The sequence below is a fragment of the Carica papaya genome, chromosome 1 (genome assembly GCF_054855325.1).
Source record: "Carica papaya isolate Zhongbai chromosome 1, ASM5485532v1, whole genome shotgun sequence".
NCBI lineage: Eukaryota > Viridiplantae > Streptophyta > Magnoliopsida > Brassicales > Caricaceae > Carica > Carica papaya.
In genome coordinates this window covers 56167-81304 of record NC_142309.1, presented here as the reverse complement: position 1 = coordinate 81304, position 25138 = coordinate 56167, and the positions used below count along the sequence as shown (strand labels likewise).

Here is a 25138-nt window from a genome sequence, read left to right as displayed (position 1 = left end):
AAATAACTCTTTGGAAAAATTAACAGTGAACTGCGGGTACAATTTCCCATTTCTATATCATGAAACATATAATTGATGGGTATTGACGAATTCTGGGAGACCTATGGTTTGAGAAAAGCAGACTCTCAAATCTCAATCCTATCCCCTTGAATCAGCAACTACTTTTTCCTCCACTTTCCATAAAATCAAATGCATGAGCCATAATTTACAAATCAAATCTGGAAATATAAATGAACATGTAAGTATATGATTCCCATTTACCAAAACAAAAAAGTATATGTGATTCCTGTATACAATCCAGTATCACTATTTTCTTTTAAGTGTTGTACGATATGAAAATATGATCTTACATAAAAAAAAAAATTAATTAATAATATGTTCGTCTGCCATTTTTCATTACTCTCCTCTGTTACCGACTCTGTTCTTCCTTTTTCAAAATGTAAAGCAAAAACTCATTCCATGTATCAACCGGACCTGGCAAGCACCAGTGAACACAGTCATTGACTGTAACATTCTTATGTGGTGAGCGTCCGAAATGATTCGGATGCCCATCTGGTCTCATCAACATAGCTTCAGTAGTAGAAAGCAATTGAAACTTGAGCCCTTTCTTCTTCCCTTCTGCCTCTGTTGTCCTAAACTCGTCGACTTGTGTCCGGTACATCTCCATGCTATACCAAACATCCTTAAGTTCTTCTTTTGTAAACGGTTTAGTCCTAACACAGTTTCCACCGTTATTCCAGTCTCCATTTTCAAAGTGAGAAGGCGAATATGTCCTCAGAAATGTGATTCCTTTGTAGTTTTTCAGGCTCTGAATGGCTTTAAAGGCAGTTCGAAATGCCATCCTATATCCACGATACACCGTAAGTGCTGTAATATTCTCTATATTGCAGATATGACACCCAATAACACTACCATTTTGTTGGTATATAAGAGGGCGAAAGAACCATTGTCCGGCTGAAATGATCACATAATCGAAGTCTTCGACTTTACTTGTCCATGCCTCATCAGCTTCATCCAAGTAGAGGCTCATGAGGCTGTTCATGGAATATCTACTTGGGTCTGCTTCTCTGGATTTAACCAGGAAAGGAGACCATAGGTTTGCCATGGTGAAATTGTAGTCTGGATAGAACCATTTCTTGAAATTTATTGTGTCTGATGTAAAGTTTTGAGAAAGATCCTCACCATATGCCACCTGAAAAATATCATCTAGTCCTGTGTCAATCTTTATGCGATTGTGCAAGGAGGAAATAATCAATTTCAGGCAGAGGAATTTTTCCTTAACCACGGATATTGATAAATACTTACACCAGATAAGAGACACAACAATGATTGCATTTGATTTCTTCCCACAGAATCTCCAACAAATGCTAATGATTTTCCTCTGACAAGCCTCAGGAACTGCTCAGCGTCGAAGAGAGGCAGCTCACATCCATCTGGTTTCCACCTCCATTTCGTGAATTCTGTGTCAGGCCTTCCAAACTTCATGCAGTTCTGCTGGTCAATGATGAGATTGCAGGTTGTGTTTGTATAATAAGGCCCTTCTGGGTATGGAACCCATCTTCCTGAAAATATATCACATTTCTTTTCCATTTCTATGCTTCTTGACTCGCTGGAATTAAGCTTCGGAGACAGCAGTAACGGCGCCCACGAATTCTCGAGCAGACACAAGGGGATGTAAGTGATGAAAATTAAGGTAAGGACAAAGAAGAGAAGGTGTTTGGAGGTGTTGTATGGATAGTTTTTTGCATCAGAAAACTCCATGGCCTGAAACGAAGCTAGCGAGTGAAGCAACAAGCCAATTTGGGTTTAGTCAATTTATATGGAGTATTGGTGATGATGTGTTATAAAATTATAGGCTTTGGCATTTGGATTTTTTTTTTTAAAAGATTTTAGTGATGATAAAATTGGAATTTTTCTTGAGGGTTGAGTAATGCACCAACCAAGTCATCACCATGGCAAGCAATTAAAAATACGCCTTGAAATAGGACCTCTTATGCTTTGTAGATAAGAATTTAGCAGAAAAAATAATGAACCATGTGCTTCAAATAACTTGATGAAATTATCAATATATATATATTTATATATATAGCTGTCTTAGTTACATATTGCTGTACCTAACATATGGGTTCATTTTGGTTTAGAAAATTTGAGATTCTTTTAGAAAAAGAAAAAACAAGCATGGTTGAATCTTGAATCTGTTTGGAAACATGAGGAAACCAGGTTCAGGGTTCTCTCCTTTTTATTGTATAAAACTACATATATAATATGTATACGTATAACCCAATTGTATTAGAACCTGGCTCATGGGTTATTATCTTTCTAGTGGCTGAAAAAGAAAGGCGTCAAAATAAAAGAAAGCAAAGCTTATTATCTTATTAGGTAGCTTCCTTTGTGCCTGTTTTCTTTTGTTTAATTTGTCAGTTTTTGTTTGGTGTGCTCCTGTGGGTTATTTATTTATTTATTTTTTTGGCTGACAAACACGGAGACATCCATGGTTTTATAGGAGCTGTTGTAATTTAATTAATTCCCAATCATAAGGCATGCAGTGTATTATTGGGTAATGAATGTATATACGTATGTACATACAGTATGAGTGTGGTTTATGTAAACAGTGGGGCTGACAAGAGTACTGGCGTGGCTTATGAGCAAAGCTGTCCGTGGATATCATCATTCCAAGCAATTGTTGGGACTCAACCTGGCCTTATTGAATCATAATTCACAATATATACATGTATATATGTGCCCATCATATTTCTTGCATGTTTTGTACGTTTCGGTGCATGTTATTATACCTATCATGGACTTACAAGTTTAACCCTTTTAATACGAAAGAAATCCCAAAAGAAGTGTGGAAGGTGTGTTAGAAGCTCAATTAGTCGTGAATAATTAATTAGTAATTGGATTAGTCAAAAGTGTGCATTGAATTGGACAACAATATTTGATTTATGAATATTACGAGTAAATGATTCAAGGGTAGAATTTGTTTCTTTCTTCTTATTAATTAAACATGACAGCTTAAAGTGTCGGTAATGACCACCAGAAAACAAAATCCAAAAAAGAAATGAAATTTCTTTGATGCAAATCCATTGTGGAAATATCCACGCACATTGCTTATCTGTTCATACGTTGCTTTCTCACAAAATGACAGAGACTAAAGGAGGGAATAAAAGAAGACACACATGACTGGAAAAAGATTATCCATGGAGAAAACTACTACTTATTGCATCTCGATTGATTACTCTGATATGCCGATTCAAAACTTATTAATGTTTTAAGTAACTAATAGATTGTTCTAAACCGGATTCTTTCTACTTTCTCATTCTCTCATCTGGGTAAAAGATTTCACCAAAACAAAATTTGTTAATCAGCCTGAATTATTGTCATAATTTATGCTTAATCCAAACTCTTTACCAAGAAAAGTAATTTATTAAAACTTATAATACAAATTGAAACTTGAAGGTGAGTAATTCCTACTCTCTCTTTTTTTTTAATGATTTTATTCGACATGTGCAGAAATATTTTACAACTTTATGCTACAAAAAGTATGGCGTAGGACGGTAGGAAAAGTAATAAAGAAGTGCGTAAATATCAAATTGCATCTTAAATTCTTATTACTCATTAATTCTATCGTCGCGTATTCGTTAATATGTTTAAATAGATAGTGACATTATTAATTTAAAAAAAAAAATATTTATATAATGATTATGTCGACCGAGAAATGAGAGAGGTGGTGTTGGTGGCTACTCCGGTCATAGTGTTTATTCCTCCCACCTTTCTCTAAATAGCTCATCCCTAGCCGAAATCTTCAACCAGAGCAACCAATTCAGTTTGTTGATCACTGTAGTCTCAAATCTAAAGACTAGTTGTTGGGAGTCTGAAGAATCAATCAAATATATGTGATTATGTCAAAATGGTGTAAATGAAAATACCATTTCATTCCTTTTTTGTGAATTTCAAGAATAAGTATAAGATAACAATAATTAATACTGTAAACTGATACAAATGATGTAATCACAATATTATTGTAGGAATAAATTTTTTTAAAACATTATTTTAGGCAACTGAAACACATGATGGATTAACCCCACAAAATTTATCTATAATGCGACCTTCAATAATTTTTTTCATTTCATAGCCCTTTTCTGTGAACAGAATTCTCCTCCTCAGCTTCCATCTTCACCACGTGAAGCAAAAACTGATTCCAAGAATCAATCGGTCCCGGCAGACACCAGTGCACACAATCGGCTATCGTCACCTTCTCCTCCGGCGAGTGCCCATAATGATTAGGGTGCCCATCAGGTCTCACCACCATCGCATCAGTTATGTCCAGCAACCTAAATTTCAGCCCTCTCTCTTCTCCTTCCCTCTTCGCCACCTTGAATTCCTCCCTCTGAATCAAATAAAGCTCTGCATCAGGCCATTCCAGCTTCATCTCTGATATTAAAACAGGGCTTGTCCTGTTACAATACCCTCCATTGTTCCACTCTCCGTGCTCGAAATGCGCCGGCGACAATGTCCTCAACACCGTAACTCCCCTGTAATTTTCGAGCTTCAACAATGTCTTAAACGTTGTCTCGAATGCCTTGCGGTAGCCGTAGAACATGGTGAGATCTTTGACGTTGGGTTTCTGGCAATCATGGCAGCCGATAATCTTGTCGTTTTCGTAGTAAACTTCGGGTCCGAAAAACCATCTTGTTGCAGAGATGATTACGTAGTCGAATTTCTGGATTTGGGTTCTCCATGAACTGCTGGGTTTGTCTAAATGAAGAATCATGAGGCGAGTTTTTGTCTTGTTATTTGGGTAATCGTCTGTCTCGATTGATTCGACTAGGTAAGGTGACCAGAAAGCTGAAACTGTGAAACTGTAGTTTCTGAATACTCTGCTCGTGTGTCTTGAATCGATTGTGTCGATATAGATTGGATTCTCGACCTGATTATACAAACTTATGCACACAAATTTCAGACCCAGAAAACCCAGTTCGATCCTAAATAAAACCCAGATGAGCACTGAGTAGATATATAATATATGTGGGTACGTGTAGGAGTACTCACAGTAGATAAGAGGCAGAGTAATGACTGCATCTGGTTTCTGCCAACAGAGTCACCGACGAACGCCATGGATTTTCCTCTGAGAAGCTCCAAGAACTGTCTAGCATCGAAGAGGGGAAGTTCGCATCGGTGTGGTTTCCATCTCCATTTCAAGAAATCTGTGTCGTGTCTACCGAACTTGATGCAGTTTTGCTTCTCGAAGATTTCGTGACATGTTTGGTTGGTGTAGTAGTAAGGCTGGTTTTGTGGAGAAGGAACCCATTTTCCATGAAAGATTTCACATTTTGGTCCGGGTATAAACGACGTCGGCCATTGAAGAAATGAAGTGTTGAGAAAGTAAATGGCGATGGTGGAGAAGATGACGGAGGTGAAGAGTAGTAACAGAGCTTTGGTTGTGGTGTTGTGCGATTTGATTTTCCCAAGGTGAAACTCTAGAACATGAACCATTATTGGAGAGGAAGACGATGAGAAGTAGTAATTAATGGAGATTATGAGAAATTTATGTGGAAAAAAAAACAGGAGAAGAAAATTTAATGGTTTTAATTTGTTTATTTGTGGGGAAGGTGACCAAAAACTCCAAAATATTTTATTTATTAAAAACAAAATCAAAAAAAGAATTATGACCATCCATTTATTTTCTTGACGAATCACGACCCTCCAATAAATACAATTTTAAAATTCAAATTTATAAATACAGGAAAAAACAACAAAAAAAAAAAATAGTAGAAATTAAACAATTCCAAATTTTAAGGTCTTTTTTTTTTTTTTTTTTTTTTAAATAAAAAATAAAATCTATCTGAATCTCATTTTTCTGTCACTCAAAAACTGAAGCTTCTCCTCGTAAGATCTCCTTCCCTCCGTCTTCAACATCGCCAGCAAGAAATCGCTCCACGAATCAATCGGCCCCGGCAAGCACCAGTGCACACAATCATTATACAGCGTCACATTCTCGTGCGCCCAGTGACCGTACTTACTCGGGTGCCCATCGGGTCTCAACAGCATCGCCTGCGTCGTGTCCATCAACCTATATCTCAACCCTTTCTTCCTCCCTTCCTCCTCCGCCCCTCTGTACTCTTCCAATTGAATCATGTAGAGCTCTAAATTCGCACCCTCCAAACTCGTCTCGTTACTGTGGAACGGCCTCCTCCTCAGGCAATTTCCGCCTTGATTCCACAATCCGTTCTCGAAATGGGAAGGCGCGAAGGTCCTTAAGAAGGTAATCCCCTTGTAATTTTTCAAACTGTTGATGGCTTTGAATGCGGTTCTGAAGGCTTGTCTGTAGCCGTAATACATTGTTAGGTCGGTAACGTTTGGAAGGAGACAGTAATGGCAGCCGACGATTTGGTTGTTTTGGTAGAAGACTTGCGATCGGAAGAACCAGTGACCGGCGGAGAGGATGACGTAGTCGAAATCTTGGATCCGGGTGACCCATTCGGGGTCGGGTTCGTCGAGGTAGAGAGTGAAGAGACCGGTGGCGGTGGGGCCGTCGGAGTCGGATTCTTTGGATCGGACGAGATGGGGTGTCCAGAAAAAGGCTAATGTGAAATTGTAGGATGTGTATTTCCACCGCTTGAAATGCTCGTCCGCTGTGTACGACTCATCTATTGGGTATTCCACCTGCAAAAATTACCATACAAATTTAATTCAAAAGAAAATATTTTAAATAATCTATGGAATTAAAGATTATTCAGATTATAATATGAATTAATTAAAGTTGATCAGATAAGCTGTTCATTATTAAATTAATTATTATTTTTTTAAATTGCCTAAATTTTGCAAGAGAATATACAGAAACTGATGCAGCCTACTGACAGCTTTATTTATTTATTTATACAGCTGGATGTGTTGACCCTCCTAATTGCATCATGTGCCTTAAATTAATTTCTCTAATAAACATTAATTTAACTACTCACAGAAAAATAAAATTAATTTCTCTAAAAACATCAATACATAATTGTAGGCAGATATTAGTATCTGCTCAACTACAGTCTCTCAATCATTATCCTCTCAAATATATATATATATATAACCACCAATTTAAGTTATTATTTTTACATACTTACAGATTGGAAATTAATATTACTAACATCAGTTAATTAAGATTAACATCTTCTTCTGTCAACAAGAGACACATTTAAATATATAATGGTTTACAGAAGATACCCACCCAAAATGTGATTTCAAAATTGGGTTCTATAAATATATAATGTACTTAACTTAATCATTAAAATGGAACCCCCCCCCCCCACCCATTTTCAAAGACTGACATCTAACTATATACATATACATATATATAAACTCATATCGACATGTATACGTATACACACCCGAGATTCCTCACACCGCAACCCCCAATCACGTTCACCTAACCCTTGATTTTGATATCGGCTTTAGGTCAACTAACCTTACAGCCAGCCAGCTAACCCATAATTTCTCTGGTTAAAAATTGGATGTCAAATCTAATACAAGCTGACGCTCATAATATAATCAAACTCAAATTCACCAACAAAACAAATATCAAATTCTAATCAGATCGACTAAACTGAATTATTAATTCTAGTTGTATTTTTCATTTTTAAAATCTTACATTTTCGCTAATTACTCGCTCTTTAACCGTTAGAGATACCAGTGTAATGCACACACCGTACGTACGGATGATATAATGTGATTGACAAGGAAGAAATTAAGAAACATACCCTGGACAGAAGGCAAATCAAGGACTGCATCTGGTTTCTCCCCACCGAATCTCCCACAAACGCCAATGACTTGTCTCTAACAATTTCTAAAAACTGCGCCGGATTGAAGATCGGCAGGTCGCAGTCATCCGGCTTCCACCGCCATTTCATGTAGCCGGTGTCCGGCTTCCCGTACTTGATACAGTTCTGGTGTTCGTGAATGGCCCAACACGTCTTGTTTGTGTAATACGGTGCGTTTCGATCGGGAACCCATTCCCCTGTAAATATATCACAGTGTTTTTCGTCTATGGAGACGTTGAGTGGGTTGAGCTGGGAATAGGTTTTGGTGGGAATGGGGCTGAGAAAGCGAACGGGGTAACGTAGAAGAGGGTAACAGATGGGGATTACAGCGAGGAGGAGTAGGGTTAGAGCTGCTACTATTGCTACTTTAGGGGTACTCTTATGGGTTTTGGTGGAAGGAAGCTCTGTGGACTGAAGCTTCATGTTTGAAGAGAGAGAGAGAGATGAGTGAGGAAGAAGAGAGGGACGCAGTGATGAGGAAATGGGAGTGAGTGAGACCAGGTATTTAGTTATGTTATAATTATAAGACTTTTGACGATCACAGATGATAATTAATTAATTAATTAATTATATTTGTATGTGGTTTTGGTGTATATATGTGCGTACCACTAAAGGTATTACGATTTAATATATAAAATTTGATTAAAATTTTAATTTCATAGAATATTAATTTATAAGATTGAATTAGGATTATGTTTATGTTTAATTGAAGTGATTAGTTTTTAATTTAAATTAATAAATGTGTTTGAAAAGCATGTGAATATTAGTTTCTTTAGATATTATTATTCTTTCGTATATTTATTTAATTTGTCCTTCACACGGAATTTTATGGAACAACAACCGGATATAATAATTTCCATCCCTTATAATATATATATATATATATATATATGTATGTAAACACATGATGTGATACCTCCATTTGATGCATAGCTATTATTTTACTTTTGTCACGTTGTCCATTGGATGAGATTCTCTCTAAGCAAATAATTTTTTTTTTTTATAAATAAAATAAAAACTTTCTTTTATAAACAATCCTTTTTCATTACTTTTAAGATTATTAAATCCATTACACAAATTTTATTTTTAAAAATCACTTATATGCATATAAAAATATATTAAAAATACAATACATCTTTTTTTTTTTTAATTAATTTGTCATCACATCCAACTTTTTCTCTTTTTTAAAAGTTAAATTTACTTACACATCAACATATAGTACAAAAGAAAAAAAGAAAAAAACTTATGTGCGGGTGGATTATACTTCTCCCACACTCTAAAAATTTTAAAAATATATTATGGTAAAAAAATTATTATGTTTAAAAAATTTATTAGTGTATGATTATTTGATAGCCACACACATCATTGAAACTATATGCATCATGTGACGTGATATTTTTATTTTTATTAATTGGAAGATAATACTTATAACAAAATAGTAGGAAAATACTCGTAAATTTGTATTCTGAGTTTTAAAAAATATTCAACACGATATATATTACAAATAACGTAAACATCCTTATTTGACTTCAGTAAAATATTTACTGTCCTATTAAAGGTGTGCGTGTGTGTATATATATATATATATATAACTTAATTCTGAAGTTACTGACGATGGCCTAGAAAATGAAGGGGTTTGTCAAGTTGACTGGGGAAGTTTCTGAGAAGGAAACTTGTTTGTTTGGCAAGAAAAATTCAGTCTAAACCTGTTTAATTTTAATTACTTGGGTATTTTGTATTATATGTTATGGATTCGATGCACCTAATTAATTTCAACATGTTTTTCCCTGCAGGGTCGTAAATTTTTTTCAAATTTAAATTCATGCCCTTCCTTCAGCTTTCATACATCTAAGTTTGAACAAGCCCCATAAAACTAAACAATTAATATATATATATATTACAGACTAGATCGCTCCGATTATACAATCACTATTTAGAAAGAATCCAAAACTAGCTTGGTAAAAAGAAAAAGAATCCAAAGTTCCAAATACCTTATATATATATATATATATGTATATAATCAACTAGCTCCATTATTTGGATATATCAATTGTGCAATAGATATTAGTATCATCATCATAATATAATATAATATTAATTGAAATGAATTCATGTTATATTGGCAATAATGGTCCGATTAAGACTTTTTTATTTCTATTAGCAAAATCACCGGTGGGTATCGCATTGCAATCAAGCTTTTTTAATAATCAATTTATGTATTTAAGCTAATAATTTTTAATTAAAAACTATTTATGGCCACCTCTATTCATATTTAATTTATTAATTATCAATCCAATGACAAATCCCAATTAGTTGGAATGTCGTAATACCAAATTTATAGTAATAATAACGAATCGTGAATATTTTATATTTTAACTATATATAATATAAAAAATTAAAACTAAGAATTCACATGAAATCTACATGAATGTTTGATTTCATTTAAAGAGCATCTCATGTCTCAGTCCAGGAGGAACACCAATAACATGAACAACCCAATTTCAGAAGGCCCAAATTAATGTAGGCCCAAGTGATTTTTCTTCAAAATGATGATTGAATCTTTGTCTCATACTAGTTGATGTGAAAATTTTGATTTGCTATTTTGTAGAGACCAATTTAATTTGAGGTTGATCTAATTATTTAAATGATATGACTTGACTTTTATATATACAACTAAAATATTAAGTTTAAATTTTCGAGTGCTAATAATTTGTCCTAAAAAAGCAAACTAGTAGTTTTAAATCAAAAGCTGCATGGCAAATAGTTTTTGGGCTTCGACTATTATTGTTGCACTAAACGTAATCAAAATGTTCATCGTATTTATTTCTAAATATGCATGTCAACCAGCTTAAAGAGCTTATGAACCAAACTAAGGTATAATATACTACTATAAAATATATTTAGCTTGAGAATAGTCGAGCATAAGGTAGGTACGGGACCGTTATATCTATCCTAATACTTGTCCTGCTAGTAAAAATATCACTTAAAAATTAATTTAAAAATTAGTTAAATAATAATATTTAAACATAATTTACTCAATGAGTGTGGGACATAATTTTTATATCTACATTCGGAACGTATTATGCTCTTGTTAAACATAGGATTTTAGCTACCGTATTCGGAACAAGTTAGAGTCAATTAGCCAGTAATCTGCCCCTAATGATGATTTTCTAAAATATTTTCAACACCCTAACATATCTCTCAATTAGCTGAAAACTTCATATAGTCACTATGATTTCCTTAGGTCTATAAGTGAACTTTTGATAAGGTATAGACCAACATAACTAATTTTTAAAAAAATACATAAAAATAAATCTATTTAGTTAAAAAGTTGAAATTAACCTAAAAGATAAATACCCATTTTCATGTGAGTGAGTTTTTGAAATGGGTAAAGTTAATAATAAGTGGTTGATGACAAAACAACAAAACAGATTTCTTAATTTACTCAGTTAATTTCTCATTTTACTGTCATGCCAACTTACATTACATCATGCATACCCACCATCACCATCACCATCACCTTCCCTTCCTTGTGTTCTCTAGTTCTTCGTTTTCTTATATTCTTAATTTTCTGGATCTTATCAATTTTTGTCAGAAATCTGTCTTTTTTTTAAGAAAAAATAAAATTTGGAGGAAATGATGGTGTACTTAAATGCTCGCTATTTACAGGCATTGCACAGAGACTAAATCTAAACCATAAAAAAATTAGCATAATCAATATCTACACCTCTAGCCAAAATCAATTTCTACACCTTTCACAGCTAAAGCAAATGAAGAATCAATTCTACATTTTTAGAAAGCTTTGATTGCAAATAAAGCGGTCAGTATGTAAGGAAATCTAGAAAAATAACCAAGTGGTACGTATTAATCGTGGCCCGTGAGTCACCAAAGTCACTTGAACTTGAGGTGTGCATGAGGAAAGGATAAGTGAGCCACGAGAGTTGGAGAGGTGTTGCATGACTGAGGGTTCAAACAATCACTAAACCATGAAGAGAGCTGGAGATGAGCTAAAGCCTGGAGAGGTGTTGCGTGAGGACTGAGCCGGAGAGGAGAGGTGAGAGGCGAGTGCGAGAAAAGTTGGGAGTGGTGCTGCATGTGAATGAGGACTAAGTTGTGGCCCATGAGGAAAGCCGAAGAAGAGAGGGTGAGTGGGAAGTCCGAGAGGAGTTGAAAGTGAGAGACTAAGAGTGACAATTAGGAAGTTAGGTTATTTATTTTTCTGAGTGGTCCAAGCCGAGTATATAATTAGCTTGGACCAATTTTTTTGGTCCTTATCCCTGGATTGAAGACCAAACCAAGAATAATCTGACTTGGTCCCCCCAAACTGAGATCTGCACTATTAAATTTAACCATCAAATTATGTACGAAATAACAAAATTTAAGTTAATTATAAGAATGAAAAAGGCATGCTTTTGAGTACACGCATTTACTAAACTTATTCTATTGGCAAACATTCGTATACAAGTAAAATTAAATATCAGTATATTTCATTATTTTCTAAAAATAGTAATTTACTATATACATGATAAATATATATTTATGTATATCTTAATTTCAATCGCATTTTTAACCGACATTAAATAATTAACTAATCATATATTATTATATGGCAATTATGTGATTGTGAAACAATAAAACAGCAACATAAAGTGAAACTTCTTTTAGAAAAACACAAAAACTTCTTTAACAAAAATATATCTTATAAATAATTAATTAAAAATAAGCTTTAGTTTATGAAGATTGCCGTACTATTATCATAGAAAATAAATATAAAATATTATAATTATATTAAAAAATAGAATTTTTACATAATTTATTCGTAAATAAGACATATTTTAAATATGGTAAAAGGAAAGAGGCACGTATCTTTATGTGTGTGTATGTTTGCATATATATCATATATAATAAATAAATCCCAAGTGATGTATCATTTTCGACAGAGGTCAGGAGGTCTTGGTCTTAAATATTGCGTGGCCAGCCTTCCAAACGCTTAGACGTTCACATCAGGCCGTTCACTCATTCATATTCTACCTCTTTATCTCTCCTCACCACTCCCTCCTCTCCGCCATAGCCTAGCCTTCATGTAAATAAATTTTTTCACTTTCTTTATTTCTCCACCATTTATACACACACATACATATATATATATATTCATTCAGATACTAGAGGCTTTCTTGAAGACCAACTATTTCTCTGAGCCACATACATAGAGGTTTTGTCATGTCTCTTCTCTGTTGATTTGGCTTTTAGTAATGAAGTAATTGATTTTGTGTTGTTTTTTCATATGCAGGTGATGATGGTGGGGCTGAATGGGTTGATGGTGGCATTGAAGTCAAAGATAAGGTCATTGAAGACCAAGAAGCCTTATGATAAGATTGAAAAGAGTGACAGCATGAGAGTTGAAATCAGAAGCAGGAAGGCTCAGAAACTTATAGAGAAGACTCTCAAGATTGCTGATTCTCCAAGGTCAAAAACTTATGCTTTTTGAGACTCTTCATCACATCTCATCTTCTCTAAATCACATAGAATCCCACTGCTGTTGATTGTTAAAAATGCTTCAATATATAACCTCAACTATACTGATGTCAGAGAATTAACTCCAGCTTTCTACTATCTCTTGCTCTCTCTATACTGTTTATATCTGTCAACGATGGTGTATGCTCTATAGATTTTGATTACCTTCTGCCTAGATTTTCTTGATAAATGAAATCTATAATTTGCATGGAAGTACTATACACGGAAGAAGCTTTGGATAATTGATTGAGATTCTTAACGATTAGACAACTTCCATGAAATTTACTTCAAAATTTACTCTTACTTTGATTAGAAAATAATGCAAAATGTTACTAGAAGATGGTAAAGAATAACTACAGGAAATTGTAAATATAATTGAAATAACGCATATATAATATAAAATGCTTTTTTCTAATAATTTTATTAGTTCTTGAATATGAAATCATTTTTTATAACTTCTCCCAAACAAAATAAGGACGAATTTTCGAAGATCTATAATGGAAATTCTTGATTTCTTACAAACATAACCTCAATTCTAACAAAGGCTAATCATTTTTGGTCAATACAGAGAATATGCCCTTGCCCCAAGAGAATTTCTTCTATTCTTTTTATTTTCTACTTAATTTTCTGAAGAACCTATATTCTCAACCTAAAGTGGATCACAAACAAGTGACGATGTGGAAAGCATAAAAGTAAGAATAAATAAACAAAAATATACTTGAACTCTTTGGATTTGAATTGAGGCAATTAAAATATTTAACATCTTCATCATAATCCATGCAAAATGCAGAGTACCTTTTGTTTGCTCCTCTCTGAAATTGCCTTTATTTTAAGCGGATACCCCACGCAATAAAGCTGTCACAAAACGAGTCATCAGATGATCAATCTCCATTAAGCGGCTAAGCACAGAAGAGCAGAATACATACAAAAACAAAACACCCAGTAAAGAAAGACAAAAGGAAGCAGAGGAAAAAAGCACACATTTATATAGAATAGCCTTTTGCGTAGAGGACATATCAGATAAAAATAAAGTTGAGGTGTATATGAACCTGGAGAAAGAAGACAAGAAAAATGGTCCCTGATGTGGCGATTGTTTTCTTCTATAGAAAATGAAGCTTCCTTGGTGGATATCAGAGGTTCAAAACCTTCAAACGATTATATTTTTATACACTAATACCCTCAAGAAACAGTGAATCATCCACATTTGTGCATCTAAATATCTCAGAGCAAAGATTGTCCACGAGATCCAGAACTCCTGCCAAGAAAGGTTCAGGCGAAAATGCTACTAATCCTGCAAAAAAGTTATCTCTAGCGAGAATACTGGTCGGAATCCCACGCACCCTCCAACATTTAAGATGCATTCTGATCCAAATCAAGTAAACAAATGCCCCAAATGCACAAGCTTCTTTTGCTTTTACTCTCCTAAATGAAAATGCAAGTAAATTATCTTACTTGGTAGAAAACTGATTTGCCCTAAATTAGGATTCTCTTTTATATTTGACATTTAATTTCTTGACCATGACAAAAAAGCTAAACCAGAGCAACGATATATTTCCTAGAGGGTGAAATATGAACATAAAAATAAAAGCTAAGATGGTGTAGGTTAAGAAATAATAATAGAGAACAAAATGAATACTAATTTCAGTCAATATGGTCTATTAGACAAAGAATGGAAGACCATACTGATGGGACCTTGATATAGAATGTGCAGATCCTTGTAGTTGATTATATCCACTGTATTCGTTCAATAAGAACAAATGTGCTGAAATCTGGCATAGGTGGGAACAGAAGGCTAAAATATGTTTCCGGTTCCAAAAACAGTATCTGTATGGCTATTACAGTTTAGCCCCAAAAAATTTAAACAACGAAATACAGTTTGTCTAGCAGCCAAAATGTTGCTCTGCTGTATGTAGTAACAAGATATCCTCGCATATCTCTGAAATCACATCAAATTACCATATGCATATATTAGTAAGCACGATGGTAAAGCGTCCGAAGATCCCTGCAATGGATGCATGACCATGGAAATAAAGGAGGGTCCAGACAATAGGAATGGATGCTACGAAGCTCGCAAAGATGACATTTGATGAGGAGCTCTTCAGGTTCCCGATAAAGGCATTTACTACAAACTGAAGCCGAGGACTGTTAAATGCCAAAAGAAAACATAGAGAAGATTAGTCACATCAGACACTACCATCCTATATGAGCAACAGTAAATATTCCAAGTTTTTGGTGCAAAAGTTTGAAGTTGACATTAATCATAAAGCAGCCATAGTTAGAGCAGAAAGATCATTGATAAAACGATTTCCGTATTGCATAGAAGTTGTTCATAGATCAATGGATGCCTACGATCAACATGCAGCAAGACAGCTGCCTGATGGTTCATAAAGGATCATAACTATTTTTGTCTTTCCTAACCATAAACTGCTGAAAGGCAAATCAAATATAATGGAACTTAGTTGACAAGGTAATGAATAGATGGGATGGAGCCTGACGTTTCCACTTCAAGTTCTCAACAAAAATATTATGGATAACACTAGGTAAAGCAAGCATCAAAAGTAGCAATTATAATCTCATGTAACTCCCACTCCACTTCCATTTTTTCCCAAATGATAAACTATTTTACTAATATGAGCATAATAGTACCAGAGCATCAGAACGCTGTCTTTCTTGATCAGTAAGGATAATAATATCCTTCTTCCAAGAGGGGCAAGGAATAGTTTGAGAGTAAATTTTCTGATCGAAGGTTGCTGCATCCTCCACCTTTGTGATGCTTACAAAACTTGCCTTGCACAAGGGACAAGTTGAAATTTTTCCTCTCGAAACCTGCTTACAGCATTATCAGCACATTAATCTTTAACACTGGAACCAAATAATGGTAACACATCAAAGAAAACTCATACTAGACTATGTTTGAAATCTATATTTGGTTCCGCTATGAGAGAATGAAAATTCTATTATAAGATGATGAAAATTGACCTCATATAGAATTGTAAATGGAATTGAAACAAGCTTTTCCCAATTTCATCAGTTTTTCTAGAATTTAATCTGAAATCTATACTTAGTTCAATTATAAGAGGATGAAAATTCTATTATAAGATGATAAGAATTGAAATTTTAGAGAATTCTATATGGATCTAAAACAATAAAATTCTGAATTCCGTCAAAGTTTTCACCATCTCATGGTTAATTGTGAGTTTCCAAAGGACTTACAAAGAAGTAGTTCGAACATAGCCCAAAGAAATTATCATGCAGTTTAAAAGAGTTTATCGCCTTTCGCTTCCCCCTTTCTCTAGTGCTTCTAAGTTTGATAGATGCAACTGTAGAAGCATCTAACTTCTAAAAGATTCTGAAACACAATATCATCATTATCTTCTTATGCAGGGGAAGGGAAGCAGCAGAAAGGAAGCATTTTAATGGTTATTCTCTTCATCTTCACCCACTCCCCATAAAATAAATAAATACAAGAAATAACAACAAAAAGCAAAAGAGAAAGAACCAGAGGCATATCATGTATCACTCAATACAAACACCTGCCAGAAACCGGGCACTGTTTGAAGAATCAAAACAGTAAATTGGATTGTTGTTAATTTAGGTTCATACTGCTTCCACACCAGGAAAAATTGACTTCATCTGTCAAATTGTTGTTTTGCTAAGAACAAAATCTAAAAATTCAATGTCAGGGATACATTCTAAACCTCCAATTCTGCAGAGTTGACAATTAAAATTTAGGAAGTATAATTGAAAAATAGCCAACTTAATGAAAGAAATATGACACCAGTCCCAAATTCAAACAGAAAGACATTCTCGGTATCACTGAACAAATTATGGACTAATTAAAAGAAAATTTAGGGCTTTCTTTGATGAAAAGCGAAAATGCACATACATTCAGACAATCCTGAATTTATTTTATATATTCAGTACATATATTCACATGGTAATTATAAGACAAAAACCTAATGAGCATGAAAAATGAAAAGAATAGGAGATAACTGGAAAAGAGAATACCATATGATCAGCCCAGTTTTGGATGCAAGAATAACAAAAACGATGTCCGCATTGCAAAACCCCTCTAGTTGAACTAAATTCTGTCCAACATATAACACATGATAATTCCATTGAAGGAGGTGACCTGGTAACAATTTCAATAGGATCGACATCTTCCATACTTCCATCTCTGTTCTCAGTATTAGTGCTACAGTCTTGTGAAGGTAAGATAGAAGGCGATGCAACCTCAGCATGTAAATTTGAAATTCCCAAAGCAAGTGAATGGTTCCAATTTTGAACCTCTTCAATATCATCAAAACCTTCAGTTATAGTTCTTCCGTGCATCGAGAAACCACTAACAGATGTTCTTCCAGTTTTATCAACATCAACATCTCTTTCACAGTCTAAGTATTTATGAAGAGCCCCAATATAGTTTTTTCTCTCATGAACATTGCTTGGGTGGCACTCTAGGTCAGAAGCTTCATGCTCTGAAGTACCTATATGAGCAATCTTCTTCACAAGCCTCCTCACTTTTCTTGAAACCAATGAAGGGCTTCGGATCCCATCGATAGCCATCTTCCTCTTGTCCCGTGATGATTGAGAAGACCGAGTATTTGACTCTCCATGCTTCTTGGTAAGCAGAAGGCGAACATTCCGTGAGAGAGATACCAAAACCAAATTAAATAAATATAAAAGAATAGAGACAAATAACTAGGAAAGAAAATGTGGAAATTGAGAAATTCTACTTTGCAGCTACTGACTGGAAACAAGGAACATTTCTTCAGAGGAATAAGCTAAAAATAGTTTTGCATCCCAACATAAAAACCAGATCTTATACAGATAATGCAGCTTGTCTTAAGTAGATGAAATTTTCCAAACAATATATAATCAAGTAGTTTGGAATTGGAACAAATACTACAGGTAACATGACCATCACTTATGATCCACTAGGTAAACCTTCCTTAAGTTTCAGGTGTTATGAATAAGATCAGAAAGATTAATTGTAGTTTATATAATCATAATTAATATCCAAGTTCACTTATTTTACATTTCTAAGATGCATTATCAAAAGAAGTGTTAAATCATTAGACTTAACCTCTGTCTGTTTCAACTGGAATGTTGCTTATATCAAATTGAGAAACAACTCCCTTTGCTATATGAAAATATTTTCTAGTATTAGCTTCCTAATTACACATATTTAAAAATGAAAATGATAGTAAATATAATAGTGGAAATGAAAATTAGATTTGAAAAGGACAAAAAAGTTGTTTCTGCTTGCAACAAAACTGTTCCGATTAATACTTGAGTGCTCCATATACGCAATTACCATGTGTATTTCATGAATAAACACATATATGAATCTAAATGAATTTAAGAAATGAAAATTAAAAATATTTTCAACTACCAAACAGGGACTAAGTTCGGCTGATCAACATTCAATCAGCCAAATGTTGCATAATAGATTTATCTGCTTTAGTTTCAGAAACTATGGATTTCACATAAGCTACAGAAGCTTCTCCTGCATGCACATAAGATGGTAAAGTAGAGTGTGGAGTAAGCTTGTTGACAACATTACTAAAGTGCAATATGTTAGTTACCGAATTTGGCTATCTAGAAGCGAAGTTCATAATAATCATCCCTCTCAATAGCTTCAACTGTAGAAAAGCTATAGGGAATTCATTCGAGCACTTGTCCCAAAAAAAAAAAGACATTTACTGAGTTAAATTAAAAAAATGGAATTTTTGTTTCAGTCTTATCCTGTTTCTAGGGATGAATTAAAATATGGCAATTGTGACACAGGAAAAGTGCAGTGTAAAATTAGGTGTATTGATGTTAAGTTAGCACGCTATAAAGGTCAGTCATGAAAGCTAAAAGTTTAATCACCAAATCATATTGACATTCTTGACTTAGAATAGATAAGCTAAGACATTGAGTTCATTACCTCCAATCCAACTAGTCCAGATAAAGGAGGATCCTGAAACCAAAATCTGCTGCTTGACTGGTATTCCCGACTTGAAGATCTCTCTTTCACTGGTTTGTACTTAAGTTTATGAGAGCTACTACTAGCTTTTCCAGATTTACAAGATAGTTTCTGCAATTAATTTCCACAAAAGCAAATTAATTCCAGATCATCATTCACTAAAAAACTACTAGAAACTATATTGTACTACACAAATCTGCAAATTTGGGACTTAAACAAAATTCTAACTTCTGAGATCCCAATTATTGTTTAAGTCAATTAGGGAAACCTCATATGAATGAAATAATTAACTATTATAGAGCTCGGATAACAGTGAAAATAATTAACAATCTGATGCAACTAATATGAATCATCCACAATCACATAGGTAGAATGTGAAAGAAATCCAAAAAGCCCAAGAGACAAGAATTAGCTGACTAGGGTATGTTGATGCAAAATAAATTGGTATATTATATATTTTCTAAAATAAATCTCTTATATTGTAATGTTAAAAACCAAAAACTCATCATATACACAACCTGCACCATATAGAGCCTGGAAGATACTGAAGCTATGTTTGATACATTAGATAGAGTAGGATGAGAGGTGGGGAGGCTTCTTATCCTACCTTACACAATATTTGAGAGTAAATTTTTTCTACAGGTACTGTTATGCACCCATGATAGTTGAAACTATATGTTTGTGTTGATGCAAGTTTGCATACAGAGGCAAGTCCACATGTAAGAGAAGTTCAGAAAGATCACCTCCAATGAGAAAGTATTACTCCAAATAGCAAGATCAGAAGCATCAGCAACTGTATCTGATTTTTCATTTTCATCATCCTCATACATGCTGGCTTTGGCAGAAATTATTTTATGTTTGCTACTCGATGCTCGCTCATCAGCAACATGTTGGAAATCCATCACCAAAGGCCCTACTTCGTGTCCACTGCAGAAAATCAATTTCAATAAGCTCACATTCATTAACTGTATCATTTCTCGTGCATAATTCAACCACAGCAGATGAGCAAGATTTAGAGGAATGTAAAAACCATTAATTCCATTATATGAAATTTTACACGGACAATTTGACATCCTTTTCTGCTCAAGGGCTACAGCCCTTGTGGAAAAGGATGTCAAATTGTCCGGGATAGTTTTTACGTAGAAGCCTTTTAACACCTCATCCACAGAGTTATTACGTGGGTAGAGGTACCAGAGGAGATAAACGCTTTTGGTATACAATCTGAAATCTGAATGAAGCTATTCCATTACTTTTTTTCAGGAAAGGTAAACGACAAGCATTGACCTTCAAACAAGATAATCCTGACAATCACCACAACTGATTACCTTAGCACAAACCAATATTTTTTTCATCCATCAGGAAGATAAAAGTCAATTAATTTTACCATACCTTTGCAACCGATAGGGACCTTCTGGCACGCACTTCCCTTGTTTTATACATTCCTCTATCCACTGGTGGTTAACTATTACAGTCCCGAATTTCTTAGCCAGACTGTATTTATTCCCTTCAAATTTCCAACACACCTAAAAAATAAAAAACTTAATAAAGAGTCGACAAACAAAGATTAAAATAAGGTGCAATCAAGCTAAAAGATCAAAACTGACCAAATGGGTAACCGATCTTGACATTGCACCAACATAACTGGCGCCGGTATGAGAGATCAGCTTTATAAGGTTAAAGCGCTCCGACCCATGGTAGCCACTGACAGTTGCTACCACATTTTCCATTCCTTAAACAGGGCAAACCATACTCTGCAAAATCACAGAATCAATTCCCAAACAAGGATCGGATTCGCGAAGAAAAAGAACGCATCGCCAATTCATAAAATTATGGTCTAACAGAAGGTAATAGAATGGGCTAACTTTTGAAGATCGATTACGGGAAGTGATGAATACACAGGAAAAAACGCAATTTTGACCGAACACTCTACTTTCGATCATATCGTGTTAAGATATCAACGGCACAACTAAATCCCGAAAACAAAACGATAATTGAAAAATGCATCGAGTGATGCGCAAAGATGAAATAAAAACTTAAAGCCCTAAGGAAACATCAAAGCAAAAAGGAAAAACATCATAAAATTCAAAGAAAAATGTAAACTGTAAATGAGAAACACACAACGCTTAGCTGAGTAGTCGAGTCAAATCTCAGATTATGTCTTCCTTTGTGTGCTTATGTGAGTACCTGCACTACACCTGTGCGTTTATGTGTGTGTCTGTACATACATATAGAGAGAGAGAGAGAGCGAGTGGCTTCCGGTGAGACTGATTGCAGGCCTGTGTGAAAAGGAGTGACCGCGGAAGTGAATCGTCTTGGGTTCTAGGCAACAATGGGGTTTTGCCGGGAAAAGGAAATTTTGAATTTCTTCTTTTCTCTTTTATAATTTATAATTCATACTTATTTTTATTTGTGCTTTTAGAAAACTTATAATTACTCCAAATCAAAACACTACTGAATACTGTATTATAAAAACAAATTAATTAAATACTGTATTATAAAAAAAAATTAATTATTTCATTGTGATAATTTATAATCATTAATTAATTAATTATAATCAATTTCCTGATGACAAATCTAAAATACATGGTAAAGAGAAGGAGTACATCATCTACAGTTTTTAGTCTAACACAAAAAAAGTCACTTTTGACTTTTCCAATTCTCTCTGTAGCAGCGAACACCATTTCCCCATCCTCATCCTCTTCGAACCAACATCGATAACGCCCTCCCTTTCTTCGAACTATTCTCAGCGGCTCCTTCTCCAGCTCCGCCGTCGCAGCCATCTCCATATTCCTGCCGCTTTTTCTTCTGCGGCGGCCCACTGTGTTCGCCTATTTACTGTCGTAATTTTATGTTCTTCTGCGAAGGTGATTACTAAAAAAAAAAAAACCAGTTAATTTGCTAATTGTGATAAATTAGCCATCAATGACGGTATGTCGAGTCAAAGATTTACGACTCCCGTTGATGAATGTGGTTAGATTCAGAGAAGTACCTATCTTGCAGCAACTTCGCTTGGAGGAAAGACTGCTTAGGACCTCCACAGATAATTGGTGCCTTATCAATGATGGAACGAGTGCTCCCACCATTGTCATGGGGATTTCAGGGTAATCTATAATACCTTTTTCATTCAATTGTTACTGGGAAATATTTTCACTGCAAAATTTGCTTTGGCTTATGATTTGGTTTTTGTAGTTAAATTATGAAGAAGGCAGCATGTTGATTATTCTCATAGTACTGGATTTTTCTAAACCAATAGTGTTTTGTATTTTGTATTCTTATGTTATTTTGGATATACAACTTCTAATCAAGAAGAGTGTTAGCCGGTTGAAATTCAATCTTGAATGTTAATCTGGTTTTGATTTATGGCCTGGTTAAATTCAATTCCTATTTCTTTACCACTAAATTGTAATGATCATATATGATAGTTTATTCCAGTGCCATACCTTTCCAGCTCTTTATGTTTGAAATATCGTGGCTATATTTTGTCAATGACATGCATATTTATATTTCTATGCATATATAGGAAACCTTCTGAACTTCTTGAACTTGGGAGTGTATTGAAAGATCAAGTTCCGGTCATTAGAAGATTTACAGGGGGAGGCACTGTTATTGTTGACAAGGATACTGTTTTTGTCACTTTCATTTGTAACAAGGATGATGTTCCTGGCGTACAACCTTATCCTCGATCAATAATGTCTTGGAGTGGTTTGTTATACAGTCAAATGTTTCAAGGGATTGGTGATTTTCAACTTCGTGAGAATGGTATTTTGGTAGAATTTTTCATAGAGGAAAACTTCTTATGTTTATGCAACCATGTTTCCGAAATGTTACTATCTTGTGTAACCTTGTATAAAAGAAGTTTTCTTTTGGAAGAAACAAACTTGAAAACAAAAATAATATGGAGTTGATTATAGATCAAAGTTTAGTTAAGAATGTTGTAGCAGTTTTTGTTCTTCCTATTGGAAGTTACTTGCAAAGAAAACAAGTCATGTTTGACTCTTATCCATGTTGGATTGGCTATTAGTAGTTTGTTAACAGTCTCATATGCTCAGCATTTGATACAATTTTTTTTCTTTCCTTAGATTATGTATTCGGTGATCGTAAGTTTGGTGGAAATGCTCAATCAATAACCAAAAGCCGATGGTTACACCACACCTCTTTTTTATGGGATTATGAAGTTGGAAACATGGGCTATCTGAAGTTACCTGTTCGGGCTCCTAAGTATCGGTTGGTAAGATTTCATTTACTCTTCTGTTCTGTTGTCTCCTTAAATGAAGTTGTCATTGAACATTGGCTACAGTATACAGTCCGTATAACTTGTTCTTAAACTAATTCTCTGGTTTCCTTAGTACCACTAAGTTCTATGCTAAATCCTCTCGGAACTGAAACTTAGAAAAAATTAGGGCAAGTCTTAGATTGTGTTTTAACTTTTGTTTATCCTTGCTAGTGCCAGCAAATGAACTCCAGGCATCTTGTCATCAATTGTCTTGGCTGTTCTATGTTGGAATGCCTATTGCTAGTAGTAGCTTGGATGTAAGACATGTCGCATTTTACACAAAGAAACAGATTTGTTGCTCTAAAAGTGCCTGATACACACCACTGGAAATTTTCACTCCTATGATCCACCTGTAGAATTTCATGGCATAACGCAATGGTCACTGGAATGGTTATTGGTGGTCTTTAGGCTTCTTGGTCTTAGTCGCCTATGCATTTTATTTTGCTGGTATATTTTCTGGTATTCCAGTTTCTGGAATTTTTATGGTTCATCATACTTCTGGATGTATGTAGAACATATATAAAACTTTATGTTCATCTTAGATAAATACCAGTTCACACAGAAATATATTTTCATGTATAAACAGTTCCAGATCTCCTACTAGATCTCCTACTTTCTTATTAATTGCCTTTAATAATTTGTGGGTATCCTCAATTCATGGCATTATCTGTTCCTGGGGGAAAAATGAGTTACAATATATCACGTGCTTTGCTTGGCTAAGATTTGAAGTCCATGGTTCCGACCTTCATGCAGGAAAGGAGACACATGGATTTTATATGTCGAATGAAAGAATATTTGCCAAGATCAGTTTTTGTTGAGAAAATTGTTAAAGCAGCAGAAACTTATTTTGCAGTAAGGCCAGTGAAGTTGGAATCGGTTGATGAAGATTGTGGATCGGAAAATTTTATTCCGTCCACCAAGCTGCTAATGAAGCAGGAACTTACGGAAGCTTGGGCATCTTGTCCTGAGAACATTGCTTCTAGTGGCTAAGGGCTTGATGACAATAAAACTGTTTGTTGGTCTGGAGATGGAAAGCTTTCGAGTTTCCGCAAGGTTTATGAAGTTTACTTAAAATTATTTTATTTTTAGAGACTATATAATTGTTCTTCCATTCTTGCATATCAAATGAGTTAATATTAGGTTCAGTTTGGTTCAATTTTCATTCGTATGTAGTCTTAGAATATTAATATTTATAATAGATATAAAAAAAAAAAAGAAAAATTGTGAAAAATAAAATGGGAATTGAACTAAATAGGTCGATTAAGTATCATAATGTTTTAATTTGGAAAGAGAAGTTTATTATTCAACATTCTGATTATAATTTATGAAGGCAAAACGAAGAATGGTGTTTGCTAGATACTAATCGCTTCTCTGAAGATGACAACTGTCCTGTGTTCATCAGTTTTGTCTTTAGTACATTTTTTTTTTTTTTTTAATTAATAATGAGTTTTATATTTTTTGTTAAATTAACAATGGAGTAAACTAGCTGTTTTTTCAAATCTAATTAACAATCAAAATTATAAAACACGAATTAGGGCACACTTTAGCTAGTGCTTATGAAATGTCATTCGGATATGG

At 34.3% G+C, this 25138-nt stretch overlaps 5 protein-coding genes across 13 annotated transcripts; 1 reads left to right on the top strand and 4 right to left on the bottom strand.

The window, feature by feature from the left end:
• Positions 1-256: 256 nt before the first annotated feature.
• LOC110807231 (protein trichome birefringence-like 19) lies at positions 257-2196 on the bottom strand. Its single transcript, XM_022032292.2, has 2 exons — positions 1306-2196; positions 257-1192 (listed from the first exon to the last, which is right to left on the bottom strand). The coding sequence occupies exons 1-2, from the start codon at positions 1759-1761 to the stop codon at positions 410-412; spliced, it is 1239 nt and encodes a 412-aa protein (XP_021887984.1). The 5' UTR covers positions 1762-2196; the 3' UTR covers positions 257-409.
• Positions 2197-4003: 1807 nt separating this feature from the next.
• Positions 4004-5676, bottom strand: LOC110807241 (protein trichome birefringence-like 19). Of its 2 annotated transcripts, none has more exons than XM_022032315.2 (2): positions 5053-5676; positions 4004-4930 (listed from the first exon to the last, which is right to left on the bottom strand). In XM_022032315.2, the coding sequence occupies exons 1-2, from the start codon at positions 5674-5676 to the stop codon at positions 4130-4132; spliced, it is 1425 nt and encodes a 474-aa protein (XP_021888007.2). In that variant the 3' UTR covers positions 4004-4129. The 2 variants fall into 2 exon arrangements, with proteins under 2 accessions (XP_021888007.2, XP_088064174.1); XM_088208048.1 differs by having other exon boundaries at positions 4004-4943; positions 5053-5297.
• On the bottom strand, positions 5655-8310 carry LOC110807240 (protein trichome birefringence-like 19). The gene is made up of 2 exons (XM_022032314.2): positions 7746-8310; positions 5655-6666 (listed from the first exon to the last, which is right to left on the bottom strand). Exons 1-2 carry the CDS (start codon positions 8226-8228, stop codon positions 5842-5844), a joined length of 1308 nt encoding a protein of 435 aa, XP_021888006.1. The 5' UTR covers positions 8229-8310; the 3' UTR covers positions 5655-5841.
• A 3179-nt stretch (positions 8311-11489) lies between these two features.
• Positions 11490-21661, bottom strand: LOC110807261 (zinc finger (C3HC4-type RING finger) family protein / BRCT domain-containing protein). Of its 7 annotated transcripts, none has more exons than XM_088207957.1 (10): positions 21472-21661; positions 20892-21038; positions 20677-20810; positions 20031-20214; positions 19249-19398; positions 17328-17936; positions 15966-16145; positions 14369-15461; positions 14115-14174; positions 11490-12136 (listed from the first exon to the last, which is right to left on the bottom strand). In XM_088207957.1, the coding sequence occupies exons 2-8, from the start codon at positions 21012-21014 to the stop codon at positions 15288-15290; spliced, it is 1554 nt and encodes a 517-aa protein (XP_088064083.1). In that variant the 5' UTR covers positions 21015-21038; positions 21472-21661; the 3' UTR covers positions 11490-12136; positions 14115-14174; positions 14369-15287. The 7 variants fall into 7 exon arrangements, with proteins under 7 accessions (XP_088064083.1, XP_088064027.1, XP_088063963.1 ...); XM_088207901.1 differs by having other exon boundaries at positions 21406-21660; XM_088207837.1 differs by lacking the exon at positions 21472-21661 and having other exon boundaries at positions 11490-12141; positions 14301-15461; positions 20892-21035.
• A 229-nt stretch (positions 21662-21890) lies between these two features.
• On the top strand, positions 21891-24716 carry LOC110807211 (Biotin/lipoate A/B protein ligase family). Of its 2 annotated transcripts, none has more exons than XM_022032261.2 (4): positions 21891-22388; positions 22808-23046; positions 23367-23515; positions 23732-24143. In XM_022032261.2, the coding sequence occupies exons 1-4, from the start codon at positions 22210-22212 to the stop codon at positions 23819-23821; spliced, it is 657 nt and encodes a 218-aa protein (XP_021887953.1). In that variant the 5' UTR covers positions 21891-22209; the 3' UTR covers positions 23822-24143. The 2 variants fall into 2 exon arrangements, with proteins under 2 accessions (XP_021887953.1, XP_021887952.1); XM_022032260.2 differs by lacking the exon at positions 23732-24143 and adding an exon at positions 24314-24716 and having other exon boundaries at positions 21892-22388.
• The last annotated feature ends 422 nt before the right edge of the window (positions 24717-25138 follow it).